Raw genomic sequence first — 21,468 nt, 5'->3', positions numbered from 1 at the left:
CTGAGCTGGACGTGGCCAAGGAACCACACTATGGGATGGGGGGGGGGTGCAGGAAATAGATTTTGGGGTGGGAGAATGTCACTAGGGGCTGTCAAATAGATCTTGCTGGGAAAGGAAGGCAAGGAAGCTGCAGGGCATGCACTGGGATGGATGGGAGGCTCTGGCAAGCGGCACTGTCTGGATAACCTGCTCAAGGTTTGCTGAGGGCCTGGCTTGCAGTGCCAAGCCCATCTAATCAGTAAAGCTCCTGCTGCCAGAGTTTTACTCCCTTAATTCAGCTTTTAGCTGCTGCCATGCAGACTGCAGCAGGAAGAACACTGCCTTTCAAGTGCTTGATCTTATCCTCTTAAGCATTGCCCACGGAGACTGACACAACCTCTCCAAGCCCTCATTCTTCTATACAGCCCTGAGGCAGCTTCAGGACCAACCAGGTTTACTTGTCCTGCTCCTGCTGAGCACTACAAACAGCCCTGGACTGCTGGGAACACCCTCTGCACACCAAGGGACAAGCACAAGTGTGGGAGCAGCCAGGGAGGAACCAAAGCTGATATGTGCCCATGCTGCTCCCAGCATAGGAGAACCTGGCAAAAACAACCCTGGAGAAATGCAAAACCAGTCGAGGGTTTTGTTCCCTCTTTTCTTACAAACCCCCTGCCCCTCATTATTGATTAGAAACAGGAAACCAACAAAGCCCGAATCACCATAAAATTGTAACCCTGATCTTACTATATGGAGAGTCATAAGGAGCTGGCAGGTTTCTGACACAGCTGGCTAACAGGGTCAGGTTAGTCATGCAGGTCAGGTACTTTATTGGTCATACACTTTCCCATCAGTATAAGACACTGGAGAGCAGAGACTTCACCCTCCAGCCTTGAAAACCTCTCCTGATAACCCTGAACATGCCACAATTTATAAAGAATCTGTCATTCAAACAGAATAAATGGTGCTTGTGTACCTTTTCCTATAGTATGACATGTACACCTCCTGAAAAAGGGAGGATGACAGTCTAGGACCGTCAGTGGGATTTCAGGGCCCAAACCTCACAGCAGTGGGTGAACCCTCCAGCCCCTGACCCAAAGCCTCCCAGGGGAATGGGGCAGAGAGGGAGACCTGTTCCATTTATTTGCCCCATCTGCGACTCAGGCTGGCTGAGTTTCAACAACCCCACTTACTTTTAGTGAACTGTGCCAGGGAGAGCACATTTAAAATTAGCAAACCAATAACACGCATTTCCCCCACCTGTGAGTCATATCCCACAGGAATGCCACTCTGTGAAGGATGCTCCACTGGAAGATGATAAGACAGGCTCTAGGAGTCTTGTTTTCCTTTTGTTAGTCTATGCTCAGCTGCTTATTGATCTGGAAGAGTTCAGAGCAGATTCTGGCACTCAGGATGTCTGCTGCTGCAGTAAAGCCTGGATGCACACTGCCTCTCCACGCTAGTTTATTGAGGAAAAGCAGAGGTCTTGCTCCAGGGATTTTCAAAGTCCCTGCTAACTGCGTTTGAGAGGCTGCAGACCTACAATCAGAGTCTGCTTTGTTCTGAGCCTGCCTTATGTCACAGCCCGAGATCTTCCCCCGTTCCTGAAATAAACACAGGTATTGAAGGCTGCAATTACGTGATTTTGCCCGCCTGCATCACATTATGATTTACTCAGACACTGAACTAACTCTGATTAAAATTCTGCAATGTGAGTCTCTTAGCTTGAGTGGCGCCTGAGCAGCACAGCTGAGCTCTCTGGAGTCTTCCCACGCACAAAGCCCGTGGTCTCTGTCCTCAGAGTGCATCAAACTCGTTAACATAGACGAGGAAAGACCAAAAAGGCTCACACTGGGAGTCTCTCCCTGATTCCCAATGTCTACTGCACTCAAATGCACACTTGGTAGGCCCAGAAATACGGGCACAATGAGTCACCCTTAATCCCAAGCCCGGCTCCCGGATAGTCGGTGGCAGCCACTGGCAAACAAATGCTTTGTATGTCAGCCTGGATACAAACAGCTCCTGCCTGCCAGCTCACACAAGGGGGCTGTGTGTGGGACAGCCTCAGCTCCCAGCCCCAGCACTGCCTCAGGGCACGACAGGCACCAGCTTCCCTGGAAATGTGCCAGAGGAGGAGGCCTTAAGTGACCAGGGCAGGAGAAGGATGGGGGAAATGATGTGCAAGGAGTTAAAGGAACAAAGGGGCTCCTTGGGGTCTAATCCTGGGAGGAAACCTATAGAATCTCCTGCCTTAGGATCTGTTCTTAATCTTCTGAGAAGGCAGGCAAACAACCCAGCACCCTTTTGCGATTTCCAGGCCCATATGCCTTTTCCAGAATCCAGCTCCTCTGTCCCCATTCCTTGTCACGCTCGGTTGGCCCTGCCAGCCCCAACTGTGAGTATTTAACATCTTATGGCCAAAAGCAGAGCCGGGCCCTAGGGTGGGAACCACTAACCTTCAGCACAGTCTGCAATACCTTGGATAGCTCAGCTGTGTCCCCTGACTCCAAAGGGAATACTCTGGGGTAGCAAAGGAAATCCCCCCCTGGTTGGTTCTAGCATGTGACCTGGGGCTCAGGGTGCAGTCACTGCATCAAGTGCTGGCTTGTGGCTTGCCCTTTCCCCCAACACCACTGGATGGGAAAGCACTTCACGCTTTCTCCTGTCATCAGACCAAGGCAGCACATGACTAAGTGACCAGCGACATCCTCCCTCACACATTTACCTCGGGAAAGAGGAACTTGCGGGGACAGTTTCAGAGCAGGACACACAGATTTGATGGCAGCGAAACCATGTTTCAAGGCACATGAAGGACTCCTGTTGCTGCCTTATTTATATCCCTGGCTTTTTATTTCAGGGAGGAAAACTCCATAGTATCAGATACGTAATCAAATATGATTAATAATAATAATACTGATAAGAGATTAAGATTCAAATATCAAATACGTGATCAAACTTCCTCAGGTCATGAAGATAAACACTACCATCAGAGCTTACAGACTTGGGAGAATTCTTTCACAAGAATCCTCATAAGCAGTCAGGCAAAACAGAAAACAAGGAAAAAAAGCTAATTTAGGGAATTTACAACTTCATTTTGAATTATATAATGTGATTTATAACACAATTTCATTGCTTGTTGCTTTCAGTAAAGCAGCATCTAAAATAAGGGGGAATGAACACCCATGTTCAGAAACTCTAGAAAGTTTGGGTCTACGTTATCTGCTGAAAATTAAGACCACCTTAACCTCCTGAGAATGAAATACTTGCACTCAGTGACAAAAAAAGCACTATAAAAGAGTATTCAGCCAGGTTAGCGGGGAGGAAAGTGCCCCTCAAAAGAAAGGAAGCTCTCTGTGCCTTATCTCTGCTGTACTCCTCCACACAGCCTTGGCTATTCACTGAGATACACTTCACACACAGCTCAGCCAAATCCTTGCTCAGATAGCCACACTGTTATGCCTGGCACTGGATCCCAGGGAATATTTAAGATGGTACAAAAGCTGTGTTTCCATGAGCCTGCTGATGACGGGCTCTAAAGTCCCCTTCAGTGAGGACAAAAATATTCATTTCTCAGGAAAAACGTCCAGCAAAAGACATTTGCCTGGAAAGCCTGACAAGATGGGTAAATGCTGTGAGGAACAGTGGGGAATAAGACCACACTCTACCTGAGCTCCCTCCAGAACATCCACCCGGGAACTCTTCCTTCTCAGGAGCTAAAAATGCATTTCTGGTATTTTAGAATTTTAGAAGATTCTACTCACACTTGTACTTGTTTTCTCAGTGCTCTTCAGACTTTGAATTGGGATAAATTTCTGTATTACAAGTTGCCTAAAAAGAAATACTGAGCTGCCTTTTCTGCTGCATTTTTCCAAGGGCCTGACAATGTCAAGAATTGACATGGAAATCAAAGCATAATGTCTCCAGGATGTGAGACAACCGTGGCAGTCTGTCAGTGGGATTTGGCTGGAAAATCTTATTTACAATTCAACATCTATGACCTACGAAGTCCGAAATGACCTTGAGACAACTTTACATTTCACAGAATTCAGCCAAATCTATCACACTCTGTTTTAACCCTGGGAGGAGGCAAAAAGCATTCCCACTCATGGAAGGGCACGGGGAATGTGTACCAGGTAGGGAAAATGAGAATGGAGAACAGTAAAACAGAAAGTGTGCCTTGCACAGAGAGTGACTCATAAATGGAAAAAGCTGGCAAATAAAGGCTCATGGGAAACAAAGCTACAAGGAAAAGGGATGTAGGGAAAGCTGTCATTCCTTGATGTTACTGTCGCAGCACAGAAGTTCAGAGGAAGCACAGGACATGCAGGAAGAGACCCGCCAGGGCAAGCAATAAGCTCTACTTCAAACTCAAGAAAGAATTCCAAGTGAGATTACTATGGGTAAGTAGGAGAGAAAGGTATTAGACCATTTGAGTCAGCTAAGGCAAGGACAAAATGCATTATAATATGGAAAAACTCTGGTTCGCAAGCTGTGCCCTTGAAAACTGACAGAAAATCAGTCAGCTTCCTATTCAATGAGCCCCTGGAAAACACTACAAAGATGCTGTAGGGCTTCAAATGGATTCAAAGTGATCCTGACATGCTGGACAAAACCTGGAAAACAAGAACAGGGGCAAATGACTTCTCCAAGCAGAACTCCTCAGCTGAGCAAGCAGCAATTGAGGAAAAGCTGTCCAGGCAGGAATTCAGCATGGGAAGGATACAGGGATTTTGGTTGATTGTAACTATGAGCAATATCCTGGTTATGCAAAAAAAAAATAGGAAGCATCTTATCCTGAGGACAAAGACCCCCAGGAGATAACCATCTGTGCTCCTCAGCCTGGGTAAGACCTGGGTAAGACCTCTAGGGGTGATGTCTGTGTCCAGGTTTGGTCACTGTTCTTAAAAAATGACACAGTGCCTAAAGAGGAGTCCCGAGGTCCCTTTTAGCTGCCTTTGAGATTTTAACAGCTGATAATGGAAAGCAGGGGCCTGGATCTGACTGCAAAACACTCTTCAAAAAGCTAACAGCATCTGAGAAGAAGCATCTCCCCTCTGTTTGGAAAAAAAAAAAAAAGAGCTTTTCCTGCCAGCCATACTCCTCCTGTGCCACCTGCTGACTGCTGTGCAATGTTGCACAGTGCCCAGTGCTCACAGCCGAGGTACTCCAAATAATACTCCAAATAATACGGGCAAGGGGTGGGACAGAATGGCACTTAGGGCTGCGGTTTCCTCCCAGGGTGTGAAGCAGGTCCAAAGTATATGAATACTTTGCCCTTCTCATTTGTCTGCCTGCTTGGGCGGGGACCCAACAATAAAGTGTCAAACAACTGCCAGGAAAACCTCCACGACAGCAGTGTCTTAAACCCCAGATCTTAGCCTGGCTCTCAGAGAATGCTACTTTAACCTAAGCACTTCCAGTGCCATGACAGCTCATCCACAGGGAATAACAGGGCTCCCAAATCTGTCTGTCTTTCTTACTGACTCACGTTTCCATTTTGTTGCATTGTAAAAATGGAGGAAGCACTGCACACACACAAGGTTTGTTAAGAGCAGTTCTCTCCACGGGATCAGAACAGTGGCCAAGCTCAAAGGTGCTCCCTAAATAGCATCCCCGACCGTCAGAGCCAGGACAGTGGGATATTTCTCAGTCGAGATTCCCTGTCACCACACTAGATGGCACAGCTGACAGGATAACATCCAGAGAGCTCCTCTGGGACAGTGCCCGTGGGCCAGCCCTTCCTAACAACAGCCATGGCTGCAGAGTTGTTTATTGAGCTGTCAGAGTAAATATCTGCCCGCCTGTTTTGGTTCTGAAATGTGAAAAGGCTCCTGATCTTGGGCCAGTCAGCTGGAAATTCTGCAAAGTCACGTGCAGCTTTTCCAAATACAGTCCAGCAGCTGCCACCCCACTTACTAAACAAACAGCGGTGGCCTTCTCCAAACTAAGGCCTCATCAGGAATGACTGCATGAGCAAACTAAAGGTTTCAAATAATTAGAAATAAAACTGTGTCCCCGGGACTTTCAGAAAGTGCCTCCTCAGCCTTTTATTGCACTGGCACCTTGTTTGGTTCTGGCAAAAGCTTTAAAAAAACCCCTAAGATACATTTTGGAGCATTTCTGTTAATCTGCTTTAGAAATTCTCTTAGGAGGCAGAAGTCTCCACATTCCATGGGATGGGAGCATTTAATGAATTCCTAGAGAGGAAGGGACCAAAGCCAGGGTTAAGTTACTGCCTGCAATGATCCACGTGTTTGCTTAAGAATAGGAACCTCAGTCCCTCAGTGACTCTTCTCACTCTCTCCTGTCCAGTATCTCTGCTTGTAACACTTGATAAGTAACCAAGAATTCAGGAATTTCAGCCTTAGTGTTCACCACTAAGAACCTTGCTCTAACAACAAAAAAGAAAAAGAAACAGAAAATAAATTATAGGCATCAAAAGAGGAGTTCCAAAGCAGACAACTCGGCTGCTGCCTGGACAGGGTGTCACTGCTACAGCCATGACTAAAACTATTTACATCCAGCATAAATATGTTTCAGGAAAGACATGTGGGGTTAACAGCTCCAAGCACTACCTCTTCATCTGTGCTGAGGGCTGGCAGAAGGATGCTCTTTTAGTGCAATGCTACAGTGATTAATGGGTTTTGTCTGCTCTGCTGCAGGGAGGCGACTGGTAAGTTTAAATTGCAGTGCACACATAGTACTTACAGAACAGCAGCGCGTGGGTGCCCCAACTGGCAATCCCAGCTGAGCAAGGTGGTGCACAGGCACAGAGCAGGGGACAACTGGCTCTGTTCTGAAGGCTAGAAAAAAGGAAGGTAAGTAAACTGCCAAAATACCACCTGCTACGCAGAGTTTCAGTATTTAGCACAACTCATTACAGCCAAGGGTCTGTTTTAAGCAGTAAGGCTGAGTTGCACCTTGAAGCACCAACAGTGTTTTGTAAAAGAGAGCGCACCCAAACCCGCAGCCACAGAGAAAGTGCCCAGGCAGGTCCCGGCCCCTCAGCTCTCGCCTCTCCCGCAGCAGCGAGCAGGAGATGCGAGCAGTGCACGTTCAGCGCATGCCAGGACACATCCCACACGTCCAGGGACCAAAATAGACATTTTGACTTACGCACCAGCTCAGCGCTTTGCTGGGGGAGCGCTCTGGACACCGTGCCTGAGCTACTGTGGTAAGCAGAGAAAGGAAAAATATTTAGATCAAGAACTCTGTGCATCTGCACAGGACACCCTCTTCCAGATCAGCCAGGGAACCGCACCACGGAGGCTGCACATTTGTGCTTCTATAAATTCGAGTGACATTTGCTGTCCCGATAAGCTGTGGCAGCGCTGCTCTAAATGACACCGAAAGATTAAGAAGTTCACACACTGGAAACAGACTTACTGGGACATCCACTTAGCCATTGTCTTTTCTAATGAGATAGTGAGTAAAATCTCATCAGTGGGCCTTAGAGATCCAGTCATGGCAACACCTTTGGTCAGATAAAGAGAATGGATTTTAAAAAAAGGCAGCAATCAGAACTGAGTGGAACTGCCCCCCCCAACTCCTTCCCTAGTGTTAATCTCTGGTGTTATAAACATTTTTACGTGTTGTCACTCCAGAATCACCAATTCAAAAGACAAAGTCCCAAGCTGCATTTACTAAATTCCTCAGGTTCCTAGTAAGATCTATCTGTATACCCTCTAATTTTGAAATAGTTTGACATTATCACTTCAAGCGTAGTAAAGTGAAGGTAAATTAAAATGAACATCAAATATCCTCTGCACTAATGGACTCTGAAGTCCTGGTAATCCAAAAAGCTTCCTGATATAATACAGAAGCCAGGAGAGCAGGGCAATGTAAAGGAATCCAGCTGTAGTCACTAGAGTACAATGCAGGAGTTACAGAATTAGTACTTGAATTCATCGCACTTCTCAGGGATAGCCAGCCTGGACTTTCATCAGCACAGGCATCAAACGTACCAGCATATCAGTCACCCACGGCACACCCCTGTTAGAGCATCTAAGGCCACCAGCACTGCTGGAGTTAAACCCGCCCTAGGTGACCCTGCCTTGGGCTAGATGATCTCCAGAGGTCCTTTCCAACCCTGCCAATTCTGTGATTCTGTGAAACTTCACAATCTGCAGTTGCTGTAGCTCCAGCGCTTGCTTTCAGGCAAAAAATAGCTAAGAACCTCACACATTCAGTCCTCACCTTTTACCTGTCAGCTCCCTTCAGCTTTGCATCGGTTTAAGTGGCAGCACGGCTAAGTTACGGAGAGTCAGGAAAAGAGAAGGGGGGAAAAAAAGGGAGAGAAGGCAGAGAAGGGGGTGCCATGCGAAGCCCTTAAACTTTTCCCCCCGACTTTTGGAGTTTATCCCGACCCGCCTCTCCCCCGCGCGGCCCCGCCCGCCGCCGCGGCTCCTCCCCGGGGCCGGGGCGCTGTTTAAGGCGCTGCCGGGGGGGGCGGCCCCGGTCCGGGGCCCCTCTCGCTGCAAGTGCCCGGCCATGGCCCGCGACCGCGGCCCGCCCGTGGTGCGGCCGCCCGGCGCCGCCGCGCTGCCCGCCGAGCCCCGCGCCTGGGGCTGGCTGAGCGCGGGGCTCTGGCCCGCGGGGCTCCTGCCCGCGCTGCTCGTGGGGCTGCTGGCCGCCGTCCTCGCCTGGTTCTGGTACGGCGGCAGCGACGGCAGGGACGAGGCGGCGGGCGGAGAGGTGGCGGCGGCGGCGGCGGGCGGAGAGGGGCCCCGGCGGGCCAGCGGAGAGCCGGCGGCCACAGGTAACCGCGGAGGGGACGGGGGCGAGGCCTTCGGGGGGGCTGCAGCTCCTCCGCTTAACCATCCCCGTCCTCCTCCCCGAATGTCGCTTGCAGGGGATGCCGAGGCGAGCGCGGAGCCGGTGCGGCGGGAGGAGGTGGCGGCTGCCGTGGCCGGCGCTCCGAAGCCAGGAGAGGATCTGGCGGCTGCTCCGAGGGAAGAGATCAACCACGTCCAGAGCGGCGGAGTTCGGGGTGAACCCGTGGAGGTGCAGATCCCGAAGCAGGATGCCACCGACGCCGGGGAGCACGCAGATGACACGGCCGGCAGCCAGGCAGGGGGCCCGGGAGCCCAGGTGGGACAGGCAAGTGACGGATGGTGCGTGATGAACTTGGCAGGAGCCTCTGAGGATGACTGTAAGGACAGAAGCGAGGAGCAGTCGAGTCAGCCAGCCGAGAGCAGGGACTTGGACCATGAAGAGTGGGAAGTTGTTTCTGAGCACCTGGTGGAGGGGGAGGCCGGCAAGGATGGCAGCACGGAAGACTCCGACAGCAGGGAATGGGAACAAGGAGACTGCTGCGATGGGGACTCGAAAGCAAAGAGGGTTGCAGCCGTGCCCCCCATGTTCCAGAACATCCACGTGGCTTTCCGTGTGCACTACATCACACACTCCGAGGCTCAGCTCATCGGTGTCACCGGGGACCACGAGTGTCTCGGCCAGTGGCACAGCTACGTTCCTCTCAAGTGCGACAAGGACGGCTTCTGGTCAGAGTCCATCAGTCTGCCCGCAGACACCAGACTGGAGTGGAAATTTATCTTGGTGGAGAACGGGAAGGTCAGACGCTGGGAAGAATGCAGTAACAGAACCCTAGTGACTGAACATGAAGATCAGATTGTTCATCAGTGGTGGGGATACCATTAACGGGATGTTGGAAGCTGCTGATCTAGTGGCAAACCTGCCTAGATGAGTCACCGAGCCCCTAAACCTTAGCGGGGGGCTCCCCTTCTTCAGTAGGAGACCCTCTCAAGTGCAGAGCTCTGGAAATCCTGTGTGGAACCTGCCTGAACCAACCTGTGAGCAGCAGATCTCTGCCATCCCCTTTAGGAAAACATTTGGCAACCTGAAAAATCAACTGCAAACACGTGCTGAAGAGATCCAAGGTAGGCTTAGAAGGCATGAGCAGCATTCCGAGCGCCTGCCTGCCCAGGTAAATCTGGACCACGGACTTGAGTTTGTGTTGCTTTGACTGGGCTTATGGGATGCACCTTGGTGCCGATGGCTTGGGCTTGGGAAGCGTGCTGGGAAGTGTGGTTACCAACACTGTAATAGCAACCTAAGTGTTTTCATTTATGTACTGTATTAAGTAAACAATAAACACCTTCAGATTGACAGCCCGGTACCAGCTGACCAGTGACATGACTCATTTTGGTAACTCTGACCCAAGCGAGCTACCTGACCCAAAATCTAAGTGCTAAGGAACTGCTGAAAGGCAGCCAGCACTCTTGGGAATAACAAAGGTTGAACCCCAAAATAGTTCATCCTCTACCCCCTACTGTCCAGCAAGCATATCGGCTCAAATGAAAGGCTTGGCAGACAGCTCCTCTCCTGCTGAGGGGAGAGCGAAGGTCAGATAGGACTGTCTGGGCTTAATGAATTACTTTGTCAGGGGTGGGAGCAGGCTTTAGAAAAACCCTGGAATGCTGGGATGGCTAGGGAATAGGGCTCTGGCTGCACCAGAGTCAGGTGGCATATTCAGCCTACTGAAGAACAATACCACAGTACTGTCAGCATATACTTACTGAAACTTGTAATTATTTAAGACCAGGCTTTTCAGCACAAATACTGAGTTTTCATTTTCTCAAGTAAAGCAACCCCAAATGCATCCTCTACACTTGGCTTTTCTAACAATAATCTGAAGGTGACAATATACCTGATACACAGAGGTACAGCTGCAATAGAAGCTGATCTTTGAAATCACTGAAGTCAGAGCAAAACACGCAATTTCAAGGTGATTACACATCTCTTTGCCATTAATGCAAGCTCTTCTAATAGTGAGATACTGACAACTCAAAAAGCACTGCTGCCGTTTGAGCGCATTCATACACACATTCGAGGCTTGTCTGAGGAGATTAACTGTGCTATTAGATTAAGTTATTCACCAGAAAGCCACTTAACCAACACTAGAATAGATTGTCTAATGCAGTGATGAACATGTCAGAGACCAACCCTGAGACTTCTCTCAAACTGAGAGCAGCTTATTTTTTTTAATTAAACACCCTGCGCTTTGATCCCCCAGACAACTCCTAGTGCTCACCATTGTATCGTCTTGCTGAATGATCAAGTGAGGTTTCTACGGAGACCTGCACTGAACTTTCGCAATCACCCCTAAATTATTATGCCGTTCACCTCACTGCTTGCCCAGCAGGGCCTATGCTATGTAAATTAAATAGTACTGGTACGGTGAAAGAACAAGTCTGGATTTCAGTATTTCTGGAGGAGCTGATTAGTATTTTCTCCAGGTTCACAGAGGTGTTTTCTCACTATTGAACAACATATTCACTCAAGCATTGAGGTAGCCTTAAACAAAGTGGCCTTGCTGCATAAAAATAACGATGCTGGAACAGCTAACACCTGTCTAATACAATGTCCTGTCTGTGAGACTAATGCAGCTACATGTGAGAAACAACTTGTTGTCATTCCTGTGAGGATCTAACAGCCTCAGGAGATCTCCAAGCAAATAATAAACTGTCTCGCTCACAGCTTCGCAAAGCCTGCAACCACAGAGCCCTGACAGCAAACTTGTGACAAATTAAACAGTTTGATTCCTTTTAGGTGGAATGCAATCTGCTCCTGCCTGTGAGGCAGTCTGGTGTACAGATGCTGAGTGCTGCAGCTGGATGCTGTGCAGGCACAGCCTGAGGGGACCGGGCATAAAGCAGTTCCAAGTCTCCTGCAGAAACGCGCATGGCACCTCGCTCGCTTGGCAAAGCACGTGCCCATCCCACATTCTCTCTGGGAGTTAAACTTACTGTTTGGAGTCTCTCCACAGATTAGCCTGGTATTAGGTTTTCTCTCTTAGGGGCTGGCTGTCATCCGGGGTGCCCTCCTGTGCCATCCACCTGCGTGACATGGAATAACAGAGTGCTGTTAGGGCTGCAGAGTCCAGGATGTGCAGCTGCTCTGAGAACCTACGAGCCTGCTGCCTCCCCAGGCCAATTCTTTGCCTGCTGCCGGTGGCAGGGAGGAATCCCAGACTTTTCCCAACTCTATGGGGTTCCAGCAAAAGGATGTTAAGCTGCCTTTTTGCTTGGCAGATGTCCCTTCCTTTGCTCTGGCTCTCTGACGTCCCCACCTGCTCCCTGCCCTTGGCACAGGGCTGCAGCTTCTGAAACTCTTTTTAGCTTGGCTCCTTGAACACAACTGAGACTTGTGACCTTTCCCAACCTGCTGGAGGCTCTTAATCTCTACACCTGACCCTAACCCTGACCCTCTTCTTTTCCCTCTTCTAAGGAAAATTTGGGTAGATTTGTCCAATGTCTATGGCAAGCCCAGACTGTGATACACGAGCCATCTAAAATGATCCTTTCATTTTCATTGCAAACGATTCCTAGGAAAGGGAAGATGCCTTTATTTGTATTTTGACTAAGCTTGCAACATGTTGCAAAAATGATCAGAAACAGGGGGAAAATAATTAGAAAATATATTTTAAAAAATCACCTGGATTGAAATACCGTCAACAATAACAGAGGACAGCTTAGAACAACTCACTAATTTCTTCTCCCCGCACAAGATTCCAACTAAAACTTGATGAGTCCATTCTGTTTAAAGAAATCAAGGTATAGGATGAAATTCAAACTGAAAGAGGGAGGATTTAGGGTAGATATACAGTAGAAATCCTTCCCTGTGAGGGAGGTGAGGCACTGGCAGTGTTCAAGGCCAGGGTATTTTCTAACTTGCATGTATTTCTACTCCTCTGTACTTCCTGCTCACTTAAAAGTAAAAACTATAAATAAGACTTAAACTGGAAGAACTCTGATTATTTATCTTTAAAAAATATAACACATTTTAAACACAAGGTACCTACGTGAAAGGAATCACTAACATCTTCACTTGGAGAGCCTGTTCTCCTTTTCCTTGGATTTCTTTGTCTTCACCTCCTGAGTTCTGATCACTGGTGACGTGGCTGAAAATAGCAGCAAGAACAGATTAGCTGAGCAGCACCTTATGTTCAAAAGATCGAGGCCTGAGGTGCAAGCACCTGAAGCTTCCAAATATCCTCCCACATGTTTTGCTGTACACATCAAGCCCTTACAAATGCAGCTTTAGTCTGCAATTCTTTACGTGAATATAGACAAAACCACTGAGGATATTAATGCGTGGCAATGAACAAAAACGCTCACATTTGATTTTAAAAAATTAAATAAATAACTTGGTTAGTTTTCCCTGCATCAGGTCACTTGTATGTCCCTGACACATATATGCGCTCGATGATGCAGGGGAATGATAACCTCCCAAATCTACACAACAAGACTTAAAAGGGCAAAGGGGAAGCCACTGGAATATGCAATAATAAACAGTGCACAGAGAAGAAGCGCCATCTGACTTGGCATCCTGCCATCTCGGGAGCTCACGGAACTATGTTTTTGGAGTCAAGAGGACCTTGCGTCATCAGCTCGTTAAAAATTTCCCTTAACTGGACATGACAGCCCACGAGGACACCACCAAGCAGCTGCCACAACTGACTTGTCAACGATCTTGAGGCTTATTAGAGTTAAGGGGCATTGTGGAGTTAATCTGATTAATCTCCCAGAAGCAGGATAATGGACACGTGGGGACTGGTAGTAAAAGATGTAAAAGTGCTTTGGCAGGTACTAAGAAAAGTTTCTGGAGAGTGGGGCTTTTTTCAACAAAATAGGAACATTTTTGGTAAATTCTGGCACCTTGGTTTTCTATCTGTAACAATTCCACCAGGTCTTCCAGACTTTCCATCTTGTTGTGTAGCCTCCTTGGTGTGTGTTTGCTACTTTCCACGGGCTGAGAAGCTAGGGGAAAAAAAAAATCATAAATAATAATAATAAAATTAATAATTATAATAATGCAACTGTCAATTATCTAAATATTCCATTTAAATCAGAGTTCACAGAAGATAAAATTTACACCAGTATTTTCAGTCAGACTCAGAACTTTACTAAATGTGTTACAGTAACCACCACAACTATGCAATTATCGATGTCGGGAATTCCTACAGTCTTATTTATTCCCAAACACAGCAATTTACTTAGGCCTTAAATTTAGTGGTGTGTGGAATTTATCTCCTCCCTGCTTAATACCTTAATTAGATGCTACATTTTGGTCATACTTCATTTATCACAGAATAAACCTCCTTGCAGAGAACTGAGTGAAGGAAAGGCACAGGCACCCAAACTCTTGGATCAGGAAATGGGACTGGATGTACCTAACTGGGGGGCTGTGGCTGCACATTCTGGAGAGCCAGCATTCCTTTTCCTTGCAGATAGCTGACAGGAACTACCCAAGAGATTTCCTTTAATACTCAGGTATATAAAGACAGTACTTGTAGTAGTTACTCCTCACAACAAACAGAGGGACGCCAGCCTGTCTCCGAAGCACAGTGCCTTAAATTCTAATAGAGAGCAATGAAATATATCAGTATCTGCAGGCAATTTCCACAGAATCGGTAATCTGAGGGTAAAAGAACCCAGAAGGTGGCTAAGATTAGTATCTTCAAACCCTGCTGCTCAAAGCCACATCCTTATATTTCTGTTTAGGTCACTAAATCCACGTCACCACAGCTGAAAAGGCTCTGACCACCCAGTACCTGGAAGGAAATCAACAGCTTCTGCAATGGGCTGATTCCTCTCCAAAGCACATCCACATCCAAATACCCGAATGCAGAACTCAGGAGCCTAAACTGAGGTTCCAAAAACGTGACAATATTATCCATGCTAATTACACAAGACTAACATGGAAGTTATCCATGCTGGGTATGCAGTTATCAGCCTTCCAGGAGCTGCTTTGTAGCAAGATATAGATTTTGCAGTAAGTGCAATAGAAACTTTGTAACACGACCCAAGAAAATACACTGTATTTGAACTATATTTTTTGGTACTAATCTGTAATGTTCCACTTTGACATCAACATGGCACAAATGCAGCCAGTGAGAACTTACCCAGGGGTGTGAAGGGCGGGGAAACATGTCGGGACTGAAGACCTGCAGGGTGTGAGCAGGAAGGATTCCTGAAAGCACAAGGAAGGATTATGTTAAGTTTTGGCCATGCCAGCCAGGCTCCACAGTGAGAACGTGGAGCTCTCACATGGAATCTCCAGGTCTTATACATGGAAATGAAAAGCAAACGATGTAAGTTAGAGAGCTCTTTCTCAGAGGGATGAAAGCAACACCACAGCTTTGTTTTGCAATTCCCAGGAAGCTTTTAGCATTATGAATAAAGCAACACAAACAAGCTCAGGACTGAGGCTGTGTAAAATAAGCCTTAGAAACTGAATCTCAAATGAGTACTATAAGAAGCAGGTTACTCAGCTAAGTGAAAGCACTTCTCACTGTCCTAAAATATCCTTTTCCCCATGCTTGCAATAGCAGCCTCTTCAGCAGCAGTTTAGATTTAATCCTGGTCAAAATCCACGAATCATATTTTTTTTTGTGAAGTATCCTCATGTTCTGAATTCGAAACATGTTGTATGTGCTGTATTGATTTTTCGACTTCATGTACCACTGTCATCATCGTGTGTTTGGTAAAAAAAATAACTGCCTGCTTCAGCAATGAGAGAGGGGATATTTACATGAGGCAGGACAAGATGACAGGAGTTCTAAACCAAAATAAAAGCTAAAACACCAAAAAGCAAGTGCTAGAGGCAAATGGTGTAGTCACCTTCTACTTCCCTACCACCTGAAGCACTTGAGGAACCTGGCAAACAAGAGAAGCTTTGGAAGTTTTCAGATTATCTCAAGCCTATATGTAAAACCCAACTTTCTTGCAAAAAGACATCCTGCAGTGCTCCTGAGGCATGTGAGGAGCCAGATCCCAGTTTTAGAGGGCATTACAAGTACACAGCACACAACAGAAACAAATCTATTACTCTTACACTGCATTGCTCATGGTTGCTAAAGGTGATTTTCTCCCACCGTTGCCACTGAGATCCACAGGGGGAACGTCACTGTCTGAGCTTGTTAATTCTTGAAGAATCCTGTTTAGATCCTGCAGTGGTTCTTCCTTCAAAATGTCGACCTTGGAAGGCGTCTGAAATGAAACCATTCGGTTACAAAATATTTACGCAGGCACTCTGACTGTCAGGTCTTAGCTCTACTCATCCAGAGGCACATGTTTTACTCTTGCTTTACCCCCTTCACTCTTGTTTTCTCATTTTTAACCTGTGCCCCCAGGGATTGCTGTACAGGACACAGACACAGCGCTGAAGACAGAGAGAGGAGCAGAGCAGGGTATTTTCTAAGCACCCATTCCTGTAACAGCTGAGCTGTCTGCAGATAGAAACCCCTTTATTTTCACAGCCACCACAGAGATGAATTGCAAGATTACCCTTATTTCACTGATCAACACCTGAGGCAAAGGCCTGGTTCAAAGAGCCCTTTCTTTCTGTAAAAACTGGATTTTTCAGACTACCCAGCGCTTTGCATGTTCAAAGCGCTGCTCCCACTGACCTTTGCTCCACCTGGGGATGGAACTGGCTGCAAACGTTTTGCTACCCTATTTTCATTGGGGAAAAAAAAAAAAAAGTACTTTCCAATGGGAACACACTGGTTTCAGCAGGGCTTATGTAGAGAACAAGCTCTCAGCTTCATAATGGATCCAAGTGATACTGGGTCAGACCAAACCCACCCTTCCCACATTCCAGCTAAGGAACCAGACTATCACCCTGCTCCGTCTCAAGTGTTGGAGTTGCTTCCTTTTGTACAGGAACTAATGATGCAGGAACCAAGAAGATTAAAGCAGACTTTGATTCCAGTGCTTCTACAATCTGGTAGGTCCTCACCGTGGTAATGCATTAAAAATCACTCCTTTTTCCTTTTACCCTGAGAAGTAGAAATTGATTAACTCAAAGAAAAGAGACTGGGAGAGCCTGACGCTGCAGGGATTTCACAGAGGCAACTATCTTTTGTTCCTTGATGTAAATGTTTGCCACCACATCAGAAAGCAAACTAAAAAATACTACTGAAAAATGTCTGTACTAACTTGTAATCTCCTGCAGATTCTGAGGTAAAAAATAAATAAAACACCTGTTGGAGATACATCAGGTCCCTTCTGGAGACTTTTACAAAACTTATACAGAAAATGGCAAAAAAATATTTTTTTTTCATAAGAGATTTGAATTGATGTTTCTGTAACGAAAAATCAGAACAACACCAGAATTTAAATCTAAGTGTAGATGTACAAAAACGAAGGACAAGGATGTGGATAAAACTGGTCAAAATCAGTGAAGGCCAGTGTGGAGAAAGATTTAAACATCAATCAGATGATTAAATTTATCAAGAACCCGATGCTCTCCCATTTAGAAATTCCATGATATTTTCACTCTTTGGAACATGCTGGTTTCCTGTGCAGGTTCCCATCCTGAGGAGGTGCTCACCTGAGGGGCAGGGAAGGTGGCAGGACAGCATGGTGCAGGTGGGACAGAGGCACAACACGCCACAGCAGCTGATGAGTAGCCTGGGCCCTGCAGCTCCTGTGGAAAAACAGAGGTTCCCCACAGAATTTGACCACAGAAGATCAGAGAGATCCACTACTGCTCTTAAATAACACCCGGCAAAAAGGGGTCAAGTTCCCATTCTGTGATTTACTAGATCTTTTTTCCTCTCTGGAGCCAGGCAGTTCTAAGTGGTTTTGCTCAGGGTACTGAGATGGGCCATAAAGATTGTATTCCCACCCTCCTGTGCCAGAATCCCACGCCATGACACAGCTCCCTGAAGGAACTCGACCATCCCATGCTGGCAGGAAATCTCCTGCTGTACCAGCAGCCATATTTGGATTCAGGGAACAAGCTGCTCTTTTATTTTTAACACCAGCCCAAATTAGCAGCTGTGGGAGCTGAGCTGGGGCTCCCTACCTGCAAGGCCAGCTAGGTTGCTCCTACCAGCCTGGAGTTCATCCACGAGCTGATCTTTTTCCCGTTTCACATCTCTAACTGCCTGGAGCCTCTCTGTGCATGTGTTAACCAGCTGAACTTTTTCCAGCTCCAGCTTGCTCAGTCTGGCCTCCACTTCCCATATTCTGGCTTCTTTCTCACCCTTTGCAACCTGCTTACAGAAGAAACAAGTGAGCGTCTAGGAATCATCTTTGTCAGAAGGAATTCTGACATGGCACTGAGTTATAAACACAAGCTTCATGATATTTTCATTAAATATCACACGAAAAAAAGAACTATAGAGGCCTTTAATTATCACTCTTGCAAACATGCTCACTACCCAAAATACCACCTTCAACAGCTTGTTTGGTACGTCTGGCAGCACCAAACTTACTGGAAGTTTCCACAATGTCCTTCTGGAGGTTTATAGCCAAAATCACCAACCTGGCACTACATTTGCCTGTGATGCTCTGTCCTCATTTCCTTCACTGCCTCTTCCATGCCCTGCACCTGCTGGTTTTTGTTGTCCAGCTGCCTCCTGAGCTGGCCCATGGTGATGCTGTTTTCTGTGTTCTGATCCCAAAATTGCTTGTTCTGCTCTTTTTCCAGGCTTAGTTCTATCTCTTTTTTATGAAGTTTAATCTTTGAGAAATCAAAGTCATCTCCCTGCTAAACAAATTTAGGCTTCTTTTGTTCTCTTAACGTTAGCAGCATTCAATGGCCCAGTTACACAGTGGAATAGGAACTGCTGCAGGGGTTTCCACTTGGCAGGAGGAGGAGGGTTGGTTAAACCAGTCTGACATCTCCTCCACTTTTCCTTCCAAATTTGTATATTTCAACTGCATATATTGCTGCTGTAATTATTTTGAAGCATGTAACACCTCGATGCTGAAGCCTTTCATGTCATTTGTATATATCCCCAAATCAGTATAAGCTACATAAGGAAAGAAAATGATGCCGTTTCAACACCAAATGCAAACCAGCAAAGCAGTAACTGTGAGGTTAAATGAAAGTTGCTCAGCATCTTTAATGTGATTTGCATAGGATTCTGTGATTTTTGAATTTAGGACAAAGTTAATCCTAATTCTGGATGTCCTGCATTGCTAATGGAAAAAGCCTCTGGGCCTTTCAGAGCTAATTCAAATTTCTAGTTAAAAACAATGCTCAAACTTAATTATAAGGGGAAAAAACCAAGACTCAAATGTGAACACCAGCAGTAAGGACAGGCTTTTAGAAAGCAAGATTTTTTTTCACTGCAATCACTTGTTTTTACCAATGACTGAATCTGGTCCCTCAGATTTCCAGATTCTTGGCCACATTGATCCTGTTCTGCATGAGCTTCTGTTGGCTCACAGCGAGCTAGGTGCAACCACTTCTCGAGGTCTTCGACCTGGAAAAAGACAAATATTCATTATGAATTATCTTCATGTATTCTATTTTAAGCAGTACGTTGGATTTAGTCTGGTTTTCCATCAGGTTCTACTTGAAACAAGTCCAAACGTCTATTTTTTTAGCTCAGCAGAGCCCTTGTCAAAAGACTTCCCTGGTGTATGTGCAGCATTTGAGATACCCAGACACTCACTTTCATTGGCACTAATGCTACCACACAAATCCATACACACCTGGTTTTCATACATCCTCTTCACTTCCTCTGATTGGGAATGGAGCTGAGAAACTGTGGATTCCAGGTGGCTGACCTGATGTGGGTGCACTGACTTGGGGGTTCTTGCTTGTTCTCTAAGGAAAGTTTGAGATGGAGAAATTAGGAACTGTAAGAACCATGGAAGGAAAAGCAGCCCCAGCCTCCCGATTGTCAAAATGGCTGGTTTGCCTCTCCTCTATTTTGCCTGGGTTTGTGGGGTTTTCTGTTTGGTTTCACCCCCCCCCCCCCTTTTTTCTTCATTTCACAATTTACGCAAGAAGCGCTTGACATAAACAAAACCACAGAGAAGCCAAAAGCACAGGGCGGCGAGCAGAGAGTACGAGCAGCATAACCCTTCTCCCAAATTAAGGCTACTCCTAACATTTTGTCCACTACAATCACAAACCAGACAATGATCTCTCTCCATCGGGCTTTGGGTGCTATTTGCGAGCTGCAGGCACTGTCAGCTCTACCAGCCAGTGCTGCCCCCTCCTGCTCGTGCTCACTTCTCAGCTGCTCACTCCTCTTCCAGAAAGAAAATATTGGTTACTAACTTTCATCTCGCCAAACAGTAGCTTCTTTCAGTAGCCGGCAATGTAGTAATTTCGATGTTCTGCTATTAAGTATCGTCTTGTCAATCCTGTTACTTTGAAGAGGTTAATGTATAACACCCTGTGGATAGCAGGGCAAATTAGGACTCCTAAAACAAGGAAGGACAAAGCTCTAAGTGAAGTCAGGCAGAAAACAAAAAAAAGCCAATTTAATCACCAAAATTATTACTTTCAATCTTTTAACGGTGGAACTTTTTATGTTGCAACAAATTCTACGCATTCAACTAAGTTACCAATCACACTTAGAAAAGTAAGGCGTAGAGACTCTTCCAAAATAGTATTTTTGAGGCAGTAAATAAACCAGAGAATTGTCAGCATGCAAGGAAAAAGCAGCAAAAGTCATGAGCAAATGAGTATCTGGATGGAACAATTATTAAAATAAAAACATTGCGTGCTACTCCCTAGCAGTGAGGTGACACTTGAGTCTGAATAATCAGTCTGAGCGAATCAGTAAATCAAAAAAAACCCACCATCCCTGTTCTCAGCTAGCCATTAATTTTCAAACTCATTAATGGCCCTTCTTTAAGAGAAGCTTTGGAATATTAGACATACAACTGCATATAAAAATCACTAAGACTAACCCTTCGGGGGGGGGGGGGAATAACCCTAAGTAGTAAAATCTCTGAATTTTCACAAGTATCACTTATTTCTCCTTTCAAGCCTTCTGCCTTGTTTTGTCAGGATGAGCACAGAAGCAGGTTTATGCAATGCCACCTGCCTAGGGTGTTTAGACACAAGACATTTTTTTTTTTTACAAAAAACTTTTAGACTTGGATGGCTTGATTTTTGGGGAGCGTAATTGTTACTAACTTGTCCCTGGAGGGCAAGTCTGTCAACTTTTTACCCCGGGGAAAAAAGAAGAATTAAAATAAATAAATAAATAAATAAATAAATAAATAGAAGAAAAGTAAAAGGAGGGGAAAAGAGGGAGAAAACAAAAAGATACAATAGATGAGAAAAAGACAAGAAAGTAAACAAAAAGAAGAAGAAGAAAACAAGTAGAAAAAACAAACAAAACAAACAAACAAACAAAAAAAAACCAAACAAAAAAACCATCTATTATTCGGTGGCAGTTTTGAGACGAATGTGTTAGGAAGCTCGCCTGGGCCCGCCCGCCTTCCCGCCGCGCGCTCAGCGGGACCCCCGGCGCGCCCCTCAGTCCGCCATGACACCCCACACCTCCGCTCCTACCGGCGGGTTCGCACCTCCGCAGGGCGCTGCTGCCGCCGCCAACTCTCGCGGAGAAGAGAACGGCCTCTCCGCTCTCTCCCGCCTTCTCCCCCCGGGGAAGAGGCCATCCCGAGCCGGCCACCCGCTCCTCCGGGAGCCGCCCGCTTCATCCCAGCGTGGCACACGGGGAAAGCGGTGGCGCCAAGCCCCTCAGCG

The 21,468-nt window shown here is 46.5% G+C and overlaps 1 protein-coding gene and 2 long non-coding RNA genes across 4 annotated transcripts; 1 reads left to right on the top strand and 2 right to left on the bottom strand.

Moving 5' to 3' along the window:
* Positions 1–267: 267 nt before the first annotated feature.
* Positions 268–19,215, bottom strand: LOC114060021. Its single transcript, XR_003571800.1, has 3 exons — positions 19,103–19,215; positions 18,270–18,471; positions 268–278 (listed from the first exon to the last, which is right to left on the bottom strand). It is a non-coding gene; the product is annotated as an uncharacterized LOC114060021 (long non-coding RNA).
* Positions 8,470–10,122, top strand: STBD1 (starch binding domain 1). The gene is made up of 2 exons (XM_027889152.1): positions 8,470–8,737; positions 8,831–10,122. Exons 1-2 carry the CDS (start codon positions 8,470–8,472, stop codon positions 9,634–9,636), a joined length of 1,074 nt encoding a protein of 357 aa, XP_027744953.1. The 3' UTR covers positions 9,637–10,122.
* Positions 11,694–14,060, bottom strand: LOC114060019. 2 transcript variants are annotated; one of them, XR_003571799.1, is made up of 3 exons: positions 13,656–14,060; positions 12,800–12,898; positions 11,694–11,834 (listed from the first exon to the last, which is right to left on the bottom strand). It is a non-coding gene; the product is annotated as an uncharacterized LOC114060019 (long non-coding RNA). The 2 variants fall into 2 exon arrangements; XR_003571798.1 differs by lacking the exon at positions 13,656–14,060 and having other exon boundaries at positions 12,800–13,096.
* Positions 19,216–21,468: the final 2,253 nt, after the last annotated feature.

Source organism: Empidonax traillii, unplaced genomic scaffold (genome assembly GCF_003031625.1).
Source record: "Empidonax traillii isolate 1590-97213 ecotype Southwest subspecies unplaced genomic scaffold, ASM303162v1 scaffold255:size705445, whole genome shotgun sequence".
Lineage (NCBI taxonomy): Eukaryota > Metazoa > Chordata > Aves > Passeriformes > Tyrannidae > Empidonax > Empidonax traillii.
Note: the sequence above shows the minus strand (reverse complement) of the source record. Positions and strands in the feature narration are given on the sequence as shown.